The sequence below is a fragment of the Bos javanicus genome, chromosome 5, assembly GCF_032452875.1.
Source record: "Bos javanicus breed banteng chromosome 5, ARS-OSU_banteng_1.0, whole genome shotgun sequence".
Classification (NCBI taxonomy): Eukaryota; Metazoa; Chordata; class Mammalia; order Artiodactyla; family Bovidae; genus Bos; species Bos javanicus.
The window spans coordinates 43,408,508-43,431,118 of NC_083872.1; the positions used below are offsets into that span (position 1 = coordinate 43,408,508).

Below are 22,611 nucleotides of genomic sequence, written 5' to 3' on the forward strand. Positions count from 1 at the left end.
GTTGACTCTGTAATCACATAAAATCACATAGATCTCTTGGACTGAAGTTAGTGCTGAAACGTAAGGTGTGTGTTGGAGAGGTGGGTGGAGGATAGTATCCTGCTTGAGGAGACCTTGAGTTTCTGTGGAGAAATTCAGACTTCATCTCATGAAGAATTCTTGGTGCTTCCTAGGAAATCAGGATGGCAGATGGGAGAGATATACAAAGCAATTATTTGGCAATAGTGGGAGAAAGACAGAAAATAAGAAAGACACTTGGAGTAATCCGACACAACACAAGGAACACCAGGTTAAGAGAGTAGGAGATAAAAAGGAATAGACAAGAAAAATAATTTTAAAAAATCAATAGAATGTTCCTGGATGCAGAATTAGATTTAGCTTTTATTAATGTTGTTATTCATTTATCTGTATTACAGTGTCCAAACCATCATCAAAGCTTCATCAAATGAAGCTTCTGTAAATTTGTCTATTATTTTTCTTAGACATCTGGTTTGATTTTTTGTTATACTGACCATGAGACTCATGGTCATCATTTTCCACCCTGAGACAAGTAAGGTGTGATACAAAAGAACTCACTGGGAGCCAGATGTTAGAAGCTCAGCTGAATTACCTGTGTAATGTAAACGAGTCACTTAATGCCTCTCATCATCTTCTCCAAAGCACATTGTAAATGACCAGATCCTATGCATGTATACTCTGTGCTATATGATTTCAAAAAAAGCTTTTGAAACTAACTTATGAATTGTCTGCTCTCTTGTTATAAGGCTAAGTTTATTTCCAAAATACATACTAACATTTTGAATTCTAAACACTCCTCAAATTCTAATAGCAATAGATAATAATGCTTTAATGGCTATACAAAAGAATTTTTTAAATATCACTTCCATTTTATACATGTGGGTTTTTCTCTATCCTTAAGTCAATTGAAAAAAAAAAAAAGGAAGAATCTGTTTTGGTTCAGGAATTTGACTAAACTTTATCAGAAAAAGCAAATCGACAGCAAACCTACTTATGAAATTCTAGGGCTTCCTGATAATGAAATTTACTGAAACTGAGCAGCTGAATACTGCAGAATTTGCATTTGGCACTCCACATTTCAGGTCTGTCCGGAAGCAAGAAATACAAACAAAGATATCTTAATTTTATGGCTAATGATAAATTTTGATATATTGATTGAGATTAAATTATTGATTTATGGTTTCCAATAGTTCTCATAGCTTAATAATACTTCACTGGTTACTGTATGTATGAGAGCTGTGGATGGAAAAACAAGAAAGGCTATAAATGCACACATGTGTACATTGGTAACTTTTAGCCATCAGCATAAATTATATAAGTCAAGTAGGGTTTTCTAATTACATATGATCTTCATATGATAATATTACAGACATATGACTAAATTTTCAAATAGCATTAAAACTCTCTTTCATATGTCTATCTAGGTATCTAGATAGATACCTATCTACATAGGTAAATGATATATAGATGGATAGGTAGATAGATGGACAGACAGAGAAATCGTTGAAATTAGCATCCTGATGGAAGTACCTAATTTGTTTCTAATCAAATATTGAAAACTTTAAAAAATTTAATACAGCAGAATTTTCCTTGGTCTTAGACTGAAATGTCTGAAAACTATTGCACTCCTGCTGCATGCGTAGCAATAGTGGATGTCTGCCAGCAAAGGCCTTTATCACAGCATAAATGGGGTTTTAAGTGTTTGTTTCCAGTGCAGGTTCTTGCAGCCCAGGCACTTCCCAATCTCATTGTTCCTTTGTTCTAGCGGATGTACAAAGGGTTGACTGTTTTGTTTTCTGGCTCAGAGAGATTAGATAAAGCCTGCATTTCTGAACTTCACCCTCTAGGCACGCAACCTTAAAATTCATTTTTTATAGCTTTTATTTTGCAAATTATGTATGTTTAGATCATAAGGATCATAACGTCACTTTCTTTAACCTTTACCTGGCTGCGCTGTGCATGTAGGTGACAGTATTGATTCCATTTGAACAATCACTGGAAAGCATCTCTTTCTCTCGTTCTTGTCCTTAAAATGCCTCTTCAGCAAAAACGCATCACCTCAGTTGGCTATGACAAGGTTGCTCTTGAGTTTCTCGGGTTATGAGAACCTCATGATAACAAGGAAACTTTCTGTGAGGGGAAATTGTGTTCTTTCCTTTTATTATGGCGTCTATAATTGTAGACTGTTATGTAGGATAGAAAATTTAAATAATATTGCCACACATACACACAGACACAAACCCATACTGTTTTTCCTCAAGAACCCATAAATGAGAATCATCTTGGGAATTTTTTTATTTATTTTATCTTAAGGGTTAGAAAGTTAGTTCATGGGAATAAATTGATAAGATTTTTCCAAGTTTTTTTTTTCTTAAGAAAAGCGATTAATACCATTATCAGTTTAGTCTCTAAAAAATATGGTATTCCAGTTTTGCCTCCATTCTGTCAGTGATTCGGAGGAAATTTCTTTTTTATGATCTCACAGACAGAATACGTTGTATATCAGGTGAAGTCTCTGATATATCTTGTTACTCCTCCAAACATTTAAGAATATAGGTACTGTTGTTATGTTCACCAGACAGGGGGAGAAATGGAGGCTTAGAAGGTTAAGTAACTTCCAGAGGGTCTCATGACTGATACATGAGGGAGCCAAAATTTGAATTGAGTTCTGACTCCAAAGCCCGCTCTCTCTGCCACTACTTATATAATGAGATTGTCCCAACTAGAAGAGGAATAATAGTAATAGTAATAATAGCAAACATTGAACACCACATGCCAGACACTTTTGTAAGTTCTCTAGATAAAATACTCAATTTCATCTTCATAACAGATCTACTGAAAAGATAGTATTGTTATCAGCATTGCATAGAGGACACAGCTGAGGCACAGGGACGTTACAGAATTGCTATACAGCTACAAAGCGGGAGACCCGATTCAGGACTCTAGAGTCTACACTGTTTAGGTGAACCTGTGCTGCTAGGGTATAAACCACAGAACCGTGTCCTCCTAGCTCACCTGTGCTGTGGAGTCCCAAAGTTTGCTGCCTTGACTTAGCTGTATTTAGCCTATGTGTGGCATCTATGGGGAATATAGAGTAAGATTACCTTGTTCCTATTTATATTTATGCTAATAACAAGTGAAGACTTTCTTAAAACATATACTGTTCTAGGAAGATGCTAGAATTTCTTATTTCGTGAGTAAAATATAATTTACCAGGTTGTAGATAAGAACTGAGATCACTATGCCATGCCACTAAAACAGTTAACCTGACTCTTGAAATTTAGTCTCCAGTATCTGGGGCTCATTTCTTAAAACAAAAGCCAGGTTGGATTTCTGAAAACTATGTATATGTTACTGTCAACATTTCTTCTCCCCATATTCAGGGTGAGGAGAGCCTCGTTGCTCAGATGGTCCCACAGCATCATCTGCTCTCTAATCTTATTGACTTAGTTCCTAACCTGGAGATGTAACAGTCATCCTAGTTCAAGTTCTACAGTGAAGATTCAGGACACAGGAAACAGGACTCCTCAAACTGACCCATGGCTTTGAGAATTGAAACTAAGTGCATAGCCAGGTGCAGGGCTAACCCATTCCCGTCTGCTCTAAGAGTTTTGGCAGCTCCAAAATGTCCCAGAACTCAAGTTTAAAAAAATCTAGGACATAAGGAATCCCAATTTCTAAAAATATTTATTTGGCTGAGTTGGGTCTTAATTATAGCACACAGGATCTTCACTGCATAATGCGGGATCTTTCCTTGCGGTGCACAGACTCCCTAGTTGTGGGGCCTGGGCTTAGTTGGTCCAGGACATGTGGGATCTTAGTTCCCCGACCAGGGATTAAACCCACATCCCCTGCATTACAAGCAGATTCTTAACCACTGGACTACCAGGGAAGTCCCAGGGAATCCCTGTTGTTGGGAGTATTCATTTTGGTGAACATACCTAACCTTGGCTTCATTATCAGCTTTGTATCTTTTGTGGCTTTCTGATACCTAAGAACAACCCAAAGTTTTGTAAATGTAACCCCCTAAGCCCCACAACCTAAAAAAGAGAACATTTAGCAGACATTTTAAAATTATTTCTTAATATCTTTATTTTCTGCTGAGATTTTCAGTATTTATCCAGGAAGAGCCTGGATGTTTGTCAGTGTTTGAAAAATGCAAAACCTGCAAGCCAAAGAAAATGTAACCTTGCTTGGATCTCCAAGCTCAGAGATGTCGTAACAAAAAAGTTTTATTAGAGAAAAAGGAGTTTATATGACTAATAGCTAAGGTAGATTCCTTTTTTAAGTACAGTGGTTTGGAAGTAGTGTAAAATGCCCATTCATATCATGGGCAGCAGAGTTCTGAAAGCGTTGAAGGAAACTGAGTCTGGATTGTAGCAAGGTAAGAGTGCATCTGCAAAAGTCCTCAAGCCACCTTCTCTTTTTTGGTTTTTGCCCCACAGATCCTTTACCTCCTGCTAGGTTTGAAGTCAGTAAAGAGAAAACTACTACCACCAGTTTGCATGTTTGGTGGACTCCTTCCTCGGGAAAAGTCACCTGGTATGAGGTACAGTTACTTGATGATAACCAAAAGATACAGACGGCCCAAATTCAAGAAAGAGCTTCACGGAATGAATACACATTTTTCAACCTCACTGCTGGTAATAAATATAATATTGCCATCACAGCTGTTTCTGGGGATAAACGTTCCTCTACAATGTATGCCAATGGATCCACAGGTAAGATTTGTTTACATGTAGTTGGGTATTTAATAGTCTATACTCCTTTTGAAGTTATATTAGATTCAGGAAAAAGGAGTAAGAATGCTGTGAGATCAACAATAGACAGACAGACAGACAGACAACGAAACTGTTTGATAATAGAGGAAAGACTGGACTGGAAACAAGGAGGTGGGATTGGGCTGCCCCCTTGCCAGGTGATTTTGAGCAAGTTGTGGAACTTCTCTGGGACCGGAACTTTCTCCAGTCTTTGCTTGTGCCCATGCTTCCCAGTATCAGTGGCACATCACCATTTCCTTCCATAACACACTGTCTTATCATTCACTCTCCACTGATTTTCTCTCCTGCTTTATTGCTCTTTCAATTTTTCATCGTCTATAGTTCTTTCTTTTCTCTTTTCCTTTTACTGCTATGCCACATCATACTTCATTGGCAAAATCTACCTTGATACCTGTTAAATGGGGGAGATAGACAGGTAAACTATGATGTAGCTTTAGGCTGTGGGATTTGAAAAGAGCGTTAATCCAGATCCCAGTAAAATGTCGAGGGTGCTATTTTCATTAGTTATTACACAAATTACAGAGAAGCAAAAATGAATGTGTGGTTTCAAATTAAATGTGTCTATATATTTTATAAGGAAATTATGAATAACACTTCGGAAATGCATTTTATCCCACTAGTGCCATCCCCAGTGAAAGATATTGGTGTTTTGGCGAAAACTAATTCGCTTCTGATTTCCTGGTCACGTGGCTCTGGGAACGTGGAACGATACCAGCTGATGCTAATGGATAAAGGGATTCTAGTTCATAGTATTGCCATGGACACTACTTTCTACACTTTTCATGGACTGACACCTGGTCACCTCTATAATGTCACCATTGTTAGCGAGGCTGCAGGGTTGCAAAACTACAGATGGAAATCAGCCAGGACAAGTAAGTTTCCCTAGCTTTTCTGTACAGTAATAAGCTCAATTCAAGGAAATGTTTAATAAACAAGGTTTATTATTTGAATAGTGGTAGTATAGGACAAATTAAAATCCATAAATTATAAAGGACCTTAATATGTATCCATATTTCTACTTAGAGAAAGAGGGATTCCCTTTTATTCTAAACTTTAGGCTAGCCCTTGGCAGCGTTATGAAATAGCAGAATTAATCATGGATATAGTCTCAGCTTCTCTTTTTGTTTAAGGATTTTTACTTCTCTTAAACCAGCATTACTGCCTTTGTGACATCACTCACAATGAACCAGGATTACTGTTCTCAGTGCTATACAAACACCTACTCCTGTGAACCAGCCATTTTCCAAACCTTCTCTTCTATGAAGCATCTACTGAGACCCAATTCTATAGCTGTTCTCATAGGCTGACATAGCAAGAAAGCTAATCTGTGCTATGCTAAATCTTAATGAATCGTGTATATACACACATACTCATTCGTTCTTTTAATCAGTATTTGTAAGGTGCAAACAATAAACTCAACATTGTAGATACAACAGTGTCCAAGAAAGACAATGTCTTTGCCTTCATGGAGCTTCCATCCAAGTGGATTCTAATGCTTCTAGTCAGTCTACTGTATTAATAAATCCCCTCCTTTGGGAAGCTATGTAAGTTTAAGAGAAACTCTAAAATATGTAGTGCCTTAGACAGTATTCTAGGGAGAGAGTTCCTGAAACTATAGGAGGTTGGTAGGAAAGATATTTGAAGACATCTATATATTTACATATTTTTATATAACACTTAAAAAATATGTATATATATATAGTAGCAAAAAAGTACCATATATCTTATTATTTATGTATATCAAGAGCAATTACATTTCTAATTGGCCTGTGCAAAAACAGTGTGCTATATCCATTATTTTAGTGAGACATGATTAATTTGTATTGTACCATTAGTGAGGCTCACAATTATAGCATAGGCAAAAGTTAGAAAAAATATTCACCAAAGTGTCTCTTCTTTGTAATCATTTCCTTTGATGAAATAATAGCACAACTCTTAAGCTTTAGCTTTATCATGATTTAATATGAAAAAGAAAGTACTTGCACAAAAATTTACGATACCCAATCAATCAACCAGTCTATTTATTATGTACTTGTTGTTATTAAATACATGAAAAAAGATGGGTAGAAATTAGGCAGATGACTGACTTCTTTCAGGAGTCCACTTAAAGAATTTCAGAACTGGAAAAGACCATTTTAAGTTTTTTTGACCCAAGCCATCATTAAGCTAAGGGCCCCTAGGCTTAGTGATATAGAGCTGTCCAGGGTTGCCCAGCCAAACTATGGCCAAATTTGAGCCAGAATCTAGGCTCCTGACTGCCATGTTTGTGCTCTCTCCACTAGCCAGACAACCTTTCTTTGGTTTTGTAGTATTTTTTTTTAACGTCGTGAAGTCATTTTCTTCAGAGCAGAGACTGTGGCTTATAGAGATTAAAATACAGGTCAGAATGTGGCCATAAGACTGATATGACATCCTGAATTAAAATCTCTTTCCTGTTCTTCCTAATTAGCCCCCATGGAAGTCTCAAATCTGAAGGTGACGAATGAAGGCACTATGACTTCTCTAAAAGTCAAGTGGCAAAGGCCTTCCGGAAATGTGGATTTCTACAACGTTACCCTGTCTTACCAAGGGACCATCAAACAATCCAGAACATTAGCATCCCAGATTACTGAAAGTCAATTTAAAGACTTGGCCCCTGGACGACTTTATCAAGTCACCGTCAGCTGTGTGTCTGGTGAATTATCTGCTCACAGGACAGCAATGGGCAGAACGGGTGAGTCTAAGGCTCCACAAATTCCTTAGTTGCTCAAATCACTCTCTGATCCATCTTAGAATGGGATAAAATAGTTCAGTTCAGTCGCTCAGTCATGAGCACTCCAGGCCTCCCTGTCCATCACCAATTCCCAGAGTCTACTCAAACTCATGTCCATTGACTCGGTGATGCCATACAACCATCTCATCCTCTGTTGTCCCCTTCTCCTCTCACCTTCAATCTTTCCCAGCATCAGAGTCTTTTCAAATGAGTCAGCTCTTCGCGTCAGGTGGCCAAAATATTGGAATTTCAATTTCAACATCAGTCCTTCCAATGGACATTCAGGACTGATTTCCTTTGGGATAGACTGGTTGGATCTCCTTGTAGCCCAAGGGACTCTCAAGAGTCTTCTCCAACACCACAGTTCAAAAGCATCAATTCTTTAGCACTCAGCTTTCTTTATAGTCCAACTCTCACATCCATACATGACTACTGGAAAAACCATAGCCTTGACTAGACAGACCTTTGTTGGCAAAGTAATATCTCTGCTTTTCAGTATGCTGTCTAGGTTGGTCATAACTTTCCTTCCAAGGAGCAAGCGTTTTTTTAATTTCATGGCTGCAGTCACCATCTGCAGTGATTTTGGAGCCCCCAAAAATAAAGTCTGACACTGTTTCCCCATCTATTTGCCATGAAGTGATGAGACCAGATGCCATGATCTTAGTTTTCTGAATGTTGAGCTTTAAGCCAACTTTTTCACTCTCCTCTTTCACTTTCATCAAGAGGCTCTTTAGTTCTTCAGTTTCTGCCATAAGGGTGGTGTCATCTGCATATCTGAGGTTATTGATATTTCTCCCGGCAATCTTGATTCAGCTTGTGCTTCCTCCAGCCCAGCGTTTCTCATGATGTACTCTGCATATAAGTTAAACAAGCATGGTGACAACATACAGCCTTGATGTACTCCTTTTCTTATTTGGAACCAGTCTGTTGTTCCATGTCCAGTTCTAACTGTTGCTTCCTGACCTGCATACAGATTTCTCAAAATAAGTTAGAAGGAAAAATTTTTCCCACCTTGGGAAGTATAGTCTACATAATTCCTACATAGACTGAGAGTGTCTATGAGTGAGGACCCCCTGTGCAGAGTCAAGCAGAGGGTTGATTGCATTCATATGAGTTTTTTAAGCAAATGGATTTGGGTTCGTTTCTGAACAATCTGTATTACTGGCTCTGCCCTGTGCTCTTTCATGTCACACTACTTAAGTAGCATAAATGAATTAGAACTGATACTAATCAATAAAATATTTCTGATCAACTCTTATAATGAGGGCTTTGTTGTTGTTTATTGTTCAGTCACTCAGTTATGTGCAACTCTTTGTGACCCCATGCTTACCAGGTTTCCCTGTCCTTCGCTATATCCTGGAGCTTGCTCAAATTCACGTCCATTAAGCTGATGATACCATTCAGCCATCTTGTCCTCTGTCGTCCCCTTCTCCTCCTGCCTTCAATCTTTCCCCGCATCAAGGTCTTAACCATGTTTCCCATAAATTATTTTATTATGCCACCAAACATTTATTCAGTGCCTTTCTTGTATAAATTATAGTATCATGCACTTTCAGAGTTATTAAGATGGTAGAGTTCAGCAAACTACATCCTTCAACCAAATATGGTCTGTGACCTTTTTTTGTGCAACCCCAAACTGAGTGGTCCTTACATTTTAAAGAGGCTTTAAAAAGAAAGAAAGAAAACAAAAGAAAAATAGAAATATATGGCCTGACAAATCTGAAATATCAATATTTACTTTGCTAACTCTTATTTTTAAAGAAGTTACATTTTAATCACATGAATGTAGAATATGCACACAATTTTTTAAAAATATTACATTTTAATGATGTAATTATATTGATGTTTCCATGGATCAGGCACTGACTGAACACTTTACAGCATTATTTCATTCAGTTTTCACCAAAATCACTAGAGGTCTTATTGTTATCACCAGTTTATAGATAATTCAGAGAGGTCAAATAACTTGTCCATAGTCATCCAACCAGTAAGTGGTGGGGTTTAAACCAGACTGTCTGATTCCAGGGTCCATTGTCTGTGTTGTTGGAGATGCCAGGTAAAAACCATAAATATGGTCAGAAAGAAATGAGAAGCTCTCTTTCAGAAGATCAGTAAAGATTTTGGGGAGGCAATAACCTTTAACTGGGACTTTTAAAATATGAAGCTCTTGCCAAGTTAAGAGGGAAAAGAGGGAAGGGCATTTGAGGTATGCTGCTGCTGCTGCTGCTGCTAAGTCGCTTCAGTCGTGTCCAACTCTGTGTGACCCCATAGACCGCAGCCCACCAGGCTTCCCCATCCCTGGGATTCTCCAGGCAAGAACACTGGAGTGGGTTGCCATTTCCTTCTCCAATGCGTGAAAGTGAAAAGTGAAAGTGAAGTTGTTCAGTCGTGTCCGACTCTTATCGACCCCTTGGACTGCAGCCTACCAGGCTCCTCCGTTCATGGGATTTTCCAGGCAAGAGTGCTGGAGTGGGGTGCCATTGCCTTCTCCTTTTGAGGTATAGGGAATAATAAAAACAAAGACACAGTGGCAGAGGAGCCCAGGCGATCTAAGGTCTAAGGATGAGAAACTGGAGGCCAGCGTTCAAGAGTGGGGAATGAGGGAGGAGCCCTGCATGGAGACTTCAGAATGAAGACTGTCAAGATCTGGGCTCTGATTTAGGAGAGCTACAAACTCTGCATCAAAGACTTGATGTTTTATTCTGGTTATCTATATTTATCCAAGGTTAATGGAGAAACTTGAATGTTTTGAGCAAAGGAATAATAAGATCAGAGTTATATTGCTAGAAGATTAATCTTTTCAATTGGAAAAGAAAGAAAAGTTTTGTGACCACTGTCTTCCAAAAGATACCACATCCATCAATGTCACTGTCATTAGAAGCAACATCAATATTGTCTCTAGGGCTGTTGTATAATTAAAAAAAAAAAACAGAGCATTTGTATCACCAGGTTATTAATAGTGTTACAAAAGATCGCATTACTGATATATTGCTAAAATGATTTTAGCAAACATTTCTCACATGTCAGATGGCTCCAAATTACTCATTTGCAATTCACAAACATCAGGAGGAGATAGAAATGTTTTGAATTGCTAGTATTAGATTTCTTATCTACTGTTGCCCATGAAAAGTGAACAAGTATCCTTACCTTTGGATTTTAGTATCTCCTTGTGACATCATTTCACTATTTAGTTCCACAGAAAGTTGGGGACCTGGAGGCAAATAGCAATGGTTCTACGAAGTCCCTGGTAGTAAGCTGGTCGCCCCCTGCTGGAGACTGGGAGCAGTATCGTATCCTGCTCTGGAATGATTCTTCGGTGCTGCTCAACATCACCGTGGGAAAGGAGGAAACACACTATGTCATAGATGACGTGGGGCTTATACCGGGAAGACGGTATGAGATAGAAGTCACTGTGGAGAGTGGAAATCTGAAGAATTCTACGCGTTGCCAAGGCAGGACAGGTAAGCAAATATTATGGTGTTAATGACTGACAGAACCTTAATTTGGACCTTCGTCCAAGTAACTCAGGTAACCATCAATATCTTACCCCAGCATTCCCTAGATTTGAGACATTTTAGGCTGGTAGACTGAAATAGGTTGGTAATGTTTAATTTTGTCAAATTAGAACAATAGAAATCACTTCCGCTAGTAAGTCCATTGTTGTATAAAAGAAAGACCTTTTTTAACATCAAAAGAATAAGGAAACAATCTAGGTGAATCCTCCCCACAAAGTAGATATTTGATAACTATTTCTTGGTAGTTAGTGTTAAGAGAACCACTGGCTTGACCCACTGCTGACTAATGGGGGAGTTTCAGGTACCCCAGAAGAGTTGTTAAAGCAATGAGGGATATATTCAGATTTTAGGGCAGAGGAGAGTTTCTGAGACATGGATTTCGGTGTTCTTGCTGTCACCATTACACTGTAATTCCATGGGCAAGTCACAACCTCTCTGAGTCCATTTCCTCAATTCTCAAATAAGAAAGTTGACCTCTAAGCTCAACATTTCTATGCAAATCCCTGTGACATGGAATATGCCACACATAGAGTGAAATTCAAATATATTCTCTCCTAGTCTTGCCTGATAATAAGGAAATAACTACACTGATGCAGTGTTCTTAGAAGAATGTCAAAGAAAAGGACCAAGACATGTCTTTAGCTTGCCAACTGTGTCTTCCAGTCATCTCTTCATTTTCCAGCTGTTAATATCTCCTGGATGATGATCAAAAATAAATGACCCAGTAATTTCCAAGAGTACTCTTTTGAATCCTTATTTCTGGTTATGTTACACAAACAATGTTTTTTGTGATTAGCTTTCTTTTTTTTTTTCTTTTTTTTGCTAAATGCTTATAAGTATTCAGAAAAGAAATGTTCGACTAGAACACTTCTGTGGATGGAAGGGAGCAGGTCTCTAAAGAATACTCAAATGTATCCGAGTAAATCAATGACCCAGACATTGCTGTTGTTCAGTTGCTGAGGCGTGTCTGACTCTTTTCTACCCCACGGACTGCAGCACACCACGCACTGTCCTTCACCATCTCCCAGAGCTTGCTCAGACTCATGTCCATTGAGTCAGTGATGCCATCCAATCGTCTCATCCTCTGTCGTCCTCTTCTCCTCCTGCCCTCAATCTTTCCCAGCATCAGGGTCTTTTCTAATGAGTCGGTTCTTCATATCAGATGGCCAAACTATTGGAGCTTCAGCACCAGTCCCTCCAATGAATATTCAGGATTGATTTCCTTTAGGATTGACTGGTTTGATCTCCTTGCAGTTTAAGGGACTCTCAAGAGTCTCCTCCAGCATCCAAATGACCCAAATGTCTACTGCTTTTTCCTCAGTCCCCCTGGCTGTCCTTCACCTTCGTGTCAAACATGCCAATGAAACCTCGCTGAGCGTCATGTGGCAGACCCCTGCAGCAGAATGGGAGAGATACATCGTCTCACTCATCGACAGAGACCTCTTATTCATCCATAAGTTGCTTCCCAGAGATGCCAGAGAATTCACTTTTACTAACCTGGTGCCTGGACGAAAATACATAGCTACAGTTACCAGTATTAGTGGAGACCTCAAAAATTCATCTTTAACAAAAGGAAGAACAGGTAATATTTTAAAATAAATTTTAGACTTTAAAAGTATCCTGTCTGCTGAATTATGTAGCATTCATCTTATAAATGTTCATTAAGAGCCTATTCAGTACTGGGCATACTGGGCATTGTGTGTGTGTATATATATATATATATATGTATATATATACATATATATACACATACATTCATGTTTCATGTTTTCCATATATTTGCTCTCTGGGCTATAGTCTGGATAATTTCCTCAGATCTTACTTTTAGTTTATTAATTCTTTTTTTCGTTTTATCTGATCTGTTTGAAAGTCCACCCACTGAGTTTTAAATTTCAATTGTTATGTTCTTCACTTTTAAATATTTTCTTTGGTTGTCTTTCAAATCTGTTTTGTATTCTGTTGCTCTTTCCATTATCCCCCCTCTATTTCTTTAAGTAAATTAATGGCTTTTATTTTCAATCTATGTCTGATTAGTGCAATATCTGAAATCATCAGTTCAGTCCTGTTGTTTATTGAGTTGCCTGCCTTTGCCCATGGTGTTTACTTCTTCAAATGTTTGGGATAATTTACTTTAAACTCATATATCTTGGATTTTTATTTTGTGGGAATTTTTTTGAGATAGGTTTCAGAAGGAATTTTCTTTTCTTGAGATTCTTTCAGGTGCACAGGATTTTTAGCAACTCAGACATTTAATCGTAATTATCAGCCTGAGGTTTTTGATCACCCAGGTTTTATGAAGTTGGGTTGCAAACTCACTGAAAATGTGATGAATTCTCAGTGGAAGTTTTTTTCTCCCAATAATAAGGAGGCTGAAGTATATGGGGAACAGGAAGGAAATATTTATTTCACTTACATTTAGAATGCAAGCTTTCAGGATTCAGTATTATGCAGAGTCACCTATGAGGTTCCTCACCCTGGAAAAGTCCTATTCATAGTTCCAGCAAAGCTATAAAATCAAAGCTTAGATTTATATTTGAAAGGTGCCCTCATGATGAAAGTCTGCTTCAGCTATCCAGTTACCTCTCTCACCTTATTATGGGTTTCTGAGAATTCATTACATCCTTGACAGCTCATTCATATATTTACATTTTTATGTTTTGTCCAGCATGTGCATTTGTGCTTATTGAGGGCATTTTCATGGTTTGTGCCAGAAATGAAAGTGTTTTTGTAGTGATTTCCCTTGCTGTGCAAGAGCTTTTAAGTTTAATCACGTCTCATTTGTTTTTACTATTATTTCTCTTACATTTAGGGGACAAATCAAGAAAAATATTATTACAATTTATGTCAAGAGTGTTCTGCCTATGTTCTCTTCTAGAAGTTTTATGATTTCCAATCTTACATTTAGGTCTTTAATCAATTTTGAGTTTATTTTTGTGTGTAGTGTGATGAAATGTTCTAATCTCATTTTTGTACATGTAGCTGTTTAGTTATCCCAGCACCACTTGTTGAAAAGAATATCTTTTCTTCATTGTATATTCTTGCCTCCTTTGCCATAGATTAAATAGCCATAAGTGTGTGGATTTAGTTCTGGGCTGTCTGTTCTGTTCTATTGATCTATGTGTTAGTATAATCTGAACTGTGGCTTGATATCTCCAGCTTTGTTCTTTTTTTCTCAAGATTGCTTTGATAATTCATGGTTTTTGTGATTCCATGTGAATTTTAGGATTTTTTTTTCTAGCTTTGTAAAAAATGTCTTGGATATTTTGGTAGTAATTGCTTTAAATCTATAGATTACTTTGGGTAGTATGGCCATTTTAAACATTATTAATTCTTCTAGTCCAAGAGCATGGGATGTCTTTCCATTTCTTTGTATCATCTTCAGTTTCCTTCATCAATGTTTTTATAGTTTTCAGACTTTTTATTTCACCTCCTTGATTAAGTTTATTCTTTGATATTTTATCCTTTTTGATTTGTGGTTGTCATGGGATTCACATATACTGACCTATAATTATATCTACTTGGTTTAGACTGGTAGTTATTTAAGTTCTCATGCATTCTGAAAGACCTACATTTTTTACTTTCCTACCCCACATTTTGTGGGTTTGATACCATATTTTACATCTTTTGCTTATCCCTTAATTGTATATTGTTATTATAGTCGCATTTACAATTTTTTGTCTTTTAATGTATGTACTGGTTTATTTAAGTGGTTGATCCTTCATTCTTATTATATATTTGCCTTTTCTAGTGGGAGTTTTTCATTTCCTATAGATTCTTACTTCTTTTCTATTTAGAGAAGACCCCTCAACTTTTCTTTTAGGGTATATGTAGTATTGATGAACTTTTAGTTTTTGCTTGTCTTTAGTTTTTGCTAATCTCTACTTGTATTTTAACTGATAATCATCCAATCTTAGGTTGGATGTTTTTCCCTTTCAGCACTTTGAATGTATCATGCCACTGCCTTCCGGCCTGGAATATTTCTGCTCAGAAATCAGCTGACAGCCTTATAGGGATTCCATTGTGTATGCGTCTTTGTTTTTCTCTTGTTGCCTTTAGAATTTTCTCTTTAGCTTTTGCCATTTTAATTATGCTATATCTTGTGGCTTTATTTGGGTTCATCTTATTTGGGACCTTCTGTGCTTCCTGAACCTGCATATCTGTTTCTTTCTTCATGCTTGAGAAGTCTTCAGATGTAATTTCATCAAATACATTTTCAATCCTCTTTTCTCTCTCTTCACTTCTGGGACCCCTATAATGCAAGTATTGGAACACTTAATGTTATCCCAGACATCTTTTAAATTGCTTTCATTTTTTAAAATGTGTTTTTCTTTCTTTGTTCTGATTGAGTTAGTTTACATTATTCTGTCTTCTAGATCACTTATGTGTTCCACTAAGTCTGCTCCTCATTCCTGCTTAGTGTGTTTTTGTTTTTTTTTTCTTTTATTTCAGCTATTGAGTTATTCATTTCTGGTTGGATCTATTTTCTGGTTCCTTGTTAAAATGTTCACTGTTTAGATGAACTTTTTCCCTAATTCAGTTAACATTTTTATTACCAATGTTTTTAATTCTTTGCCTGGTAAATTGTTGATTTCTGTTTCATTCATTTTGGGGGGGATTTACTTTTTCTTTTCAGTTGAGAGTAGTCCTCTGCTTTTTCACTGTGCTCTCTGTCCTCTTGTTCTACCATCTTGATCTCCCCCTCTGGCTTGTCTTTTCCTTAATTTATTAGTGTGTCTTGCAAAACATGAGTTTTTAACTTTGGTGTCCAATTTGTCAATTTTTTATTTTATGAATATGCTTTTGGTGTCATATCTAAGAAGTCTTTGTCTGACACAAGGTCATCAAAATTTTCTCCTAGAAGTTTCATAGTTTCAGGTTATAAATTTAGGTGTATTATCAATTTTGAATTTTTGTATATATGTGAGATATGAGGCAAGGTTTCTTTCTTTGTACATGAATAGCCAGTAGTTCTAATCCTCTTCGTTGAAAAAGACTCTCCTTTCTTTACTGAATTGCCCTTGCATCTTTAAAAAAACATCAGTCTACATGGTCTATTTCTGGATCCTCAATTTTTTTCCATTAGTCTGTTTACTTTTTTTCCAACATCACACTGTCTTCATTACTGTAGCTTTCTAGAAGTCTTGAAATCAGATGATGTTAGTCTTTCAACTTTATTTTTGTTTTTCAAAATTATTTTGGCATATAATTTCTTTGCTTTCACATGTAATTTAGAATTAGAATTGAATCTTTCAACCCATGTACAGTAAACTATTTTACTTAATATGTTTATATTTTAATCAAAAAGTCAGTGATTTCTGAGAAAGGTTGTGCCAAGATTCAAATCCCTTTGCTTATCTATCATAATTCTGGGAAGAGGCACAAAGGAAATGTTGATCAAGTGCCAACTTCAAGGTCTGTGTAAAAAGATTTGTTAATGGACAGGTTAAAAATCACAATGGTTGTTAATTAGGTAAGGGGCACAGGCTCACAGGTGAGACAGATCAGGCCTTGGACCCCAGAATGACTCTTTCCTATCACTGTTGTATAGGCCAATTACATTTTTTGATAATTGATTCAGTTGTTATCATTATTATTATTATTATTTGATACTATATCTTATATTGTTGTAGCATTTTCATGTATAATAGGGCTTCCCTTGTGGCTCAGCTGGGAAAGAATCTACCTGTAATGCGAGAGACCTGCATTCAATCCCTCGGTTGCAAAGATCCCCTGGAGAAGGGAAAGGCTACCCACTCCAGTATTCTGGCCTGGAGAATTCTGGACTGTACGGTCCATGGGGTTGCAGAGTCAGATATGACTGAGCGACTTTCACTCACTCAAACATGTATAATAAGAATGGGCCTCTTGAGAATGTGCCAGTAAAGAATTACCAGTTTCCTACACTATAATCTAATCATCAGATTGAAGGGATTTCCCAGTACCACCCCATAACAACCATCCAGTAAATAATGTGACTTTCAGTTCTCATTGAGTAGGGACAGGTGAAATCCCATTAGGTAAGCAATTTTCAAAAATAGCACCCTTTATTATTTAAAATTTAAAATAAAAAATACTTAATAGGCATACATCTTATCCTTGGATATGAAATAATTTTGATTTTCCACATAAGCAGCTTTTTCAGAATAGTGGAGTCTCTCTAGGGGACTAGTTCTCCATATGTCACAGGAAATAAAGCTGACTGTCTATATCAAAGTATATGTATATATTTTAGCATTTTCAAAACTGCCTCCATTTTTTACTCCTTTTTGTCACACTTCCTTAGGGTAATGAAGTGTCATCTGTTTTTTCTTCCCTCTCTGCTCTGTTTTAGTGCCTGCCCAAGTGACTGGTTTGCGTGTGGCCAACCAAGGGACAACAAACAGTCTGTTTACTAACTGGACCCAGGCCTTGGGAGACGTAGAATTCTACCAAGTCTTACTGATCCATGAAAATGTGGTCATCAAAAATGAAAGTGTCTCCAGTGAGACTAGCGGATACAGCTTCCACTCCCTCAAATCAGGCAGCCTCTACTCCGTGGTGGTAACAACAGTAAGCGGAGGGATCTCTTCCCGACAAGTGGTGGTGGAGGGAAGGACAGGTAAGAAGAGTGTGACCTACAGATACCTGAGCACATGGTACCTCCAGAGTATATCCTAGAAGCCTTAAAACATCCTAAAGACAGACCCAACTCAGACCTTCCTAAAAGCCAAGTTTCAATGCTATTTAGATGGTACATGGTGATCTCCCAGGAATGGAAATTGGAGGATGAGTGAGAGAGGAGAGAATGAATACTAAATTTTCTAAAATCTCCAATACTTGTGTCAGAACTCCTAGAAAACCTTAATGATGACACAACAGTCATTTGCTGCCTAAGTTTATTCCTTCATCCAGCTGATTTTCTTTGAAATTTTTATGTCAGATTAAGGTAAGCAAGTCATAAACTTAAAAAAAAAAAAACCCATATCTTCCATTCTCTTTCTTATTCTTAGTTTTAAGACAGAAAAAACAATGATCTCCAACTTCTATGGTTGAAAGTTAATAAAATTCCCTAATCCCATATATTTTCATGGGCAATATTAAACAGTGTTTAATACTGTATGCCCAGAGAAGGCAATGGCACCCCACTCCAGTACTCTTGCCTGGAAAATCCCATGGATGGAGGAGCCTGGTGGGCTGCAGTCCACGGGGTCGTGAAGAGTCGGACACGACTGAGCGACTTCACTTTCACTTTTCACTTGCATGCATTGGAGAAGGAAATGGCAATCCACTCCAGTGTTCTTGCCTGGAGAGTCCCAGGGACGGGGGAGCCTGGTGGGCTGCCGTCTATGGGGTCACACAGAGTTGGACAGGACTGAAGTGACTTAGCAGCAGCAGCAGCAGCAGCAGTAATACTGTATGCCACCTACAGTAAACAGTGTTCCTTGACCTTAAAGAGCTCATAGTCAAATAGGGCAGAGAGCTAAGTAAGCAAATAAGTATCTTATGGCAATATGTGTCAGACAGAGGTGTAGCACCAAAGAAAGGAATATAATTTTCTACACAACACAAAGAAAGAATGTAAATACAATATAAAATGTATGTTCTAGTTTCTTAGAAAGGAAAACAGTTAAATAAATCCAATAGAAGCTTTAATAATTATTAGTGACCTCAGATCAGGTCAGTGACTTTGCCTATTTAATTTCATATGATTATAAGAAGTTGGATGTCAGGCTCATCCCTCTATATTCCCAATGCTCAGATTCTGAGTATCAGCAGCCTATATCCACAGTTATGTCCTTTTCTAAAATCATGAATCTCATCTGCTTATTGAATCCAAGGACCATTAACTTCATTAACTCTCCCAAAAGATCAACTAAGTTGCTGAAAAGATATTTCTTGTCTAGGTAGAAACTCACTGATGTCTGCTCATTTCTGTCATTCTGTGGCAACTGATGCTGTTCTTCCTGATATCTTCGTTCTTCTCGTTTAGTGATTCTTGGCACTATCCATCAGTGTAGCATAATTGGATTGGGGGACCCAAAAGATTAGTTTGGGATCAAGAGGCCTAGATTCTGGCCCTAAGTCTCCATTAACTTATCTCTCTAAGCTTCATTTTCTCTTCCATCCCCAGTAATTCATGCCAACACCAGGTATCAGAGTGGGGAAGGAGAAATAAGTTGAGGAGAAGAGTTGAGAAGGAATTTGCATCCATTTCCCATTGAGTTGCAGTCGCATTAGTCAGATTACGCTGACTTATTTCCTGCTTATACAACTGTACAATGTAGGTGTTCCTGATTGGACAACTCTTTTGGTTGGTTCTTCTCCAAGCAGTAATTTAGGGACCCAGGGTCCTACCATCTGTGATTCTTCCTTCCTCTAGATCCTCGGAGGTCTCTTCATTTCTCCAGAGGATGGAGGTTATAGGGAGGAGAAAGACTACCAAAGCTGGAAGTAAACACATCACTTCCACCCACATTCCTTTAACGGGAACATTTGTATGACTACACTGCACTGCAGGGAGTGGCTGGGCAATCTAGTCTAGCTGTGTGTCCAAGAGGAAGAGGAAATGGTTTGGTGAGCAAGTAGTCAGACTCTGCTACATAGGTTAATTCCATCTTAAAATACCCCAAGAGCTACCCAGCTTATTGTGCTATACTAAAATAGTTTGGTGCCTGAGATCACTTGATAAACAGGACTTGTAATTATTTTATACTGTATTTTAATGGCAACAGAGGTATCAGTATTTGGCCAACATTATATAATAGAAGTATGCAAAAAATAGACAAGAAATTCTTTGAAAAATGATTGTAAAGTTTTGAGCAGAGGACAAGATATGAATAAATATAAGCATCAGTTATTTTATTCAAACACATTGAGTGCAGACATTATAATGAAAAAGGAGAAAAATGGAATATTACTATGGAAACACAATAATGAGAATTTTGAAAGGTGCTTTGGTTAGTATATTTTGAACATGGTAGATTGTAAAAATAATTCAGTGGCTAAAGCCTTGATAATCATTACCATCTACTCAAATTGCTGAAGTATTAGTCAAGGTTGAAATAATTCATTTATACTTCTACAAATTTTAAACATATATATATAAAAGCTCCCAGCTTAGATAATGTGGCAAAATATTTAAAATTTAAAATATTAAATGTATTTAACAAATCTAGTTATAACCTGAAAAAATGCTAATTCTAAAGAAAAATAAATTTTATATCTGTCTTTTAATTTTTTATATGTCTTCTTAAACATGAATTTATATTTTGGTAATATTTTTGATAATTATATCTTTTCTAATAAAATGTTAGTAGTTGCAAATTTTTCCAGCAGTTTTGAAAAACAAGCATAGTTATTTTGAGAGCTACCAAGGGATGTGAAAAAGAAGGAAGGGAAGAAGGAGGGAAGTCATCAATACACAAATAATATGGCTAAAAGTTCAATTTATATCTAGGAAATGTCCATATACATGGAACAGCATCAGCAGAATTATTCAATAGAATGCTGTTTATATCTTCAGTGATAGATAAGTGCTTATATAGATGTAAAAAATACTGGGGCTTAAATCACAAAGTCAGAGCATATTAGATAAGAAGGATTCTCCTAGGTCATCTAGCCAAATCCCAACAATTATATGTGATGTACAGATTTTATGAAATTATATGAAAATATTTACCTGAAGTCAGTCAACCAATGATGAAAACTGCAGTGGAGTTCATATATACTATAATATTTTATTCTGATACTCACTACTGACAGTACTATTTGTTGTGCACTTATTTCTAATACAGGGAATAACTATTATTCAGCATCACAATGATTAATTTCCAGACTGTACTAGTAGCTGGGGAACTCCTGGAAGGCATCCGCATCTTTCCTATTTTTGTACGATTATGGTGGACACCAGAGAAGTCATTATCTCCATGACAGGTCTTTGGGCCCGCAAGTCTGGTCTCCAGACTAGTTGCTTACGGAATAGATGTTTAAGTTTATTTCTCACCACTAGAGGGCAGAAAATGCTTTGCAAAGAGAAATACACCCCTTTCACTTGTGTTCATGATTAGACACCCCAGAAATAAATAACTTAATCACAAGAAGATCGAAGCTATCCAATGTCTGAGACTTTTAGAAAAGCCATTGTATCTTGAGTACCTTTCCCCTCAAACTTCTTTTCTTTATCAATGGGTTTGGATTCAAGCTCATACATTTAAGATGTTAATGTTTGTTCCCTGTCCTACAAAGGAAACCTCCTGACACACTCACATATAAATGCCTCCACTTAAAATACTCTGCAAACAGTCACACCATGAAAATTCAATAGCAGTATCCTTATATTAATGAGGCATCCAAAATACTTCTTGCGTTTTCATTTTGGTTAGCCTTCTGAGGTAAGAACTCTGAGCTTCCCAAAGCTAACGTGAAATCCTTACACTTCCTTGACACTTCCTAGGTAATCAGATCTTCTGAGTCCATGCCGTTTGTGCTGACTGCAGTAAATGATTCACAATTTGACTGTACTTTTCTTTTTAAATATTCTCCCCCTCTTTAAAATCCCAGTCCCTTCCAGTGTGAGTGGAGTAACGGTAAACAACTCTGGCCGCAGTGACTACCTCAGCATATCCTGGCTGCCAGCTCCTGGAGACGTGGATAGCTACGTGGTGACACTCTCCCATGACGGCAGGGTGGTTCAGTCCCTTGTGATCGCCAAGTCTGTCGGTGAATGTTCCTTCAGCTCCCTCACCCCAGGCCGCCTCTACAACGTGACCATAACTACGAGGAGTGGCAAATATGAAAGTCATTCCTTCAGCCAAGAGCGGACAGGTGAGGCTTTCATGAGATACAGACTCTCTTAGAACCAGCCGCCTACGTGGTTCAGGGCATCAGGCATGCATGTGTGTGTGCTACGTCGTTTCAGTCATGTCCAACTCTTTGTGAGTCCATTGACTGTAGCCCACCAGGCTCCTCTGTCCATGGGATTCTCCAGACAAGAAAACTGGAGTGGGTTGCCATGCCCTCTTCCAGGGAATCTTCCCAACCCAGGGATTGAACCCACATCTCTTACGTCTCCTGCACTGGCAGATGTGTTCTTTACCACTAGCACCACCTGGGAAGCTCCTCAGGACATCATAGATCTGCAGCAATTCTGTAAGGACGGGATTAAAGACTGCTGAGATCACAACACTGTTGCAGAGTCCTCATATTTTGACCCAACAAGTTCCTTATGTGAGCAGATGATACCTTCAGAATAAGATGAACACAATTTTTGTGGCTAGAGTTCATAGTATAGAAAGCAATGGCACCCCACTCCAGTATTCTTGCCTGGAGAATCCCATGGGCGGAGGAGCCTGGTGGGCTGCAGTCCATGGGGTCACAAAGAGTCGGACACTTACTGACTGACTTCACTTTCACTTTTTACTTTCATGCATTGGAGAAGGAAATGGCAACCCATTCCAGTGTTTTTGCCTGGAGAATCCCAGGGATGGCGGAGTCTGGTGGGCTGCCATCTATGGGATCGCACAGAGTTGGACACGACTAAAGCAACTTAGCAGCAGCAGCAGCAGCA

The 22,611-nt window shown here is 37.8% G+C and overlaps 1 protein-coding gene across 3 annotated transcripts in view; it reads left to right on the forward strand.

Moving 5' to 3' along the window:
- Positions 1-22,611, forward strand: part of PTPRB (protein tyrosine phosphatase receptor type B) — a 130,409-nt gene that overhangs the window by 44,964 nt on the left and 62,834 nt on the right. For all 3 annotated transcript variants that reach the window (XM_061416474.1, XM_061416471.1, XM_061416473.1), the window contains 7 exons: positions 4,464-4,739; positions 5,420-5,671; positions 7,249-7,512; positions 10,743-11,012; positions 12,388-12,648; positions 17,398-17,664; positions 21,606-21,869. In XM_061416474.1, coding sequence (XP_061272458.1) covers positions 4,464-4,739; positions 5,420-5,671; positions 7,249-7,512; positions 10,743-11,012; positions 12,388-12,648; positions 17,398-17,664; positions 21,606-21,869 — 1,854 coding nt within the window. The remainder of the gene's footprint in view (positions 1-4,463; positions 4,740-5,419; positions 5,672-7,248; positions 7,513-10,742; positions 11,013-12,387; positions 12,649-17,397; positions 17,665-21,605; positions 21,870-22,611) is intronic.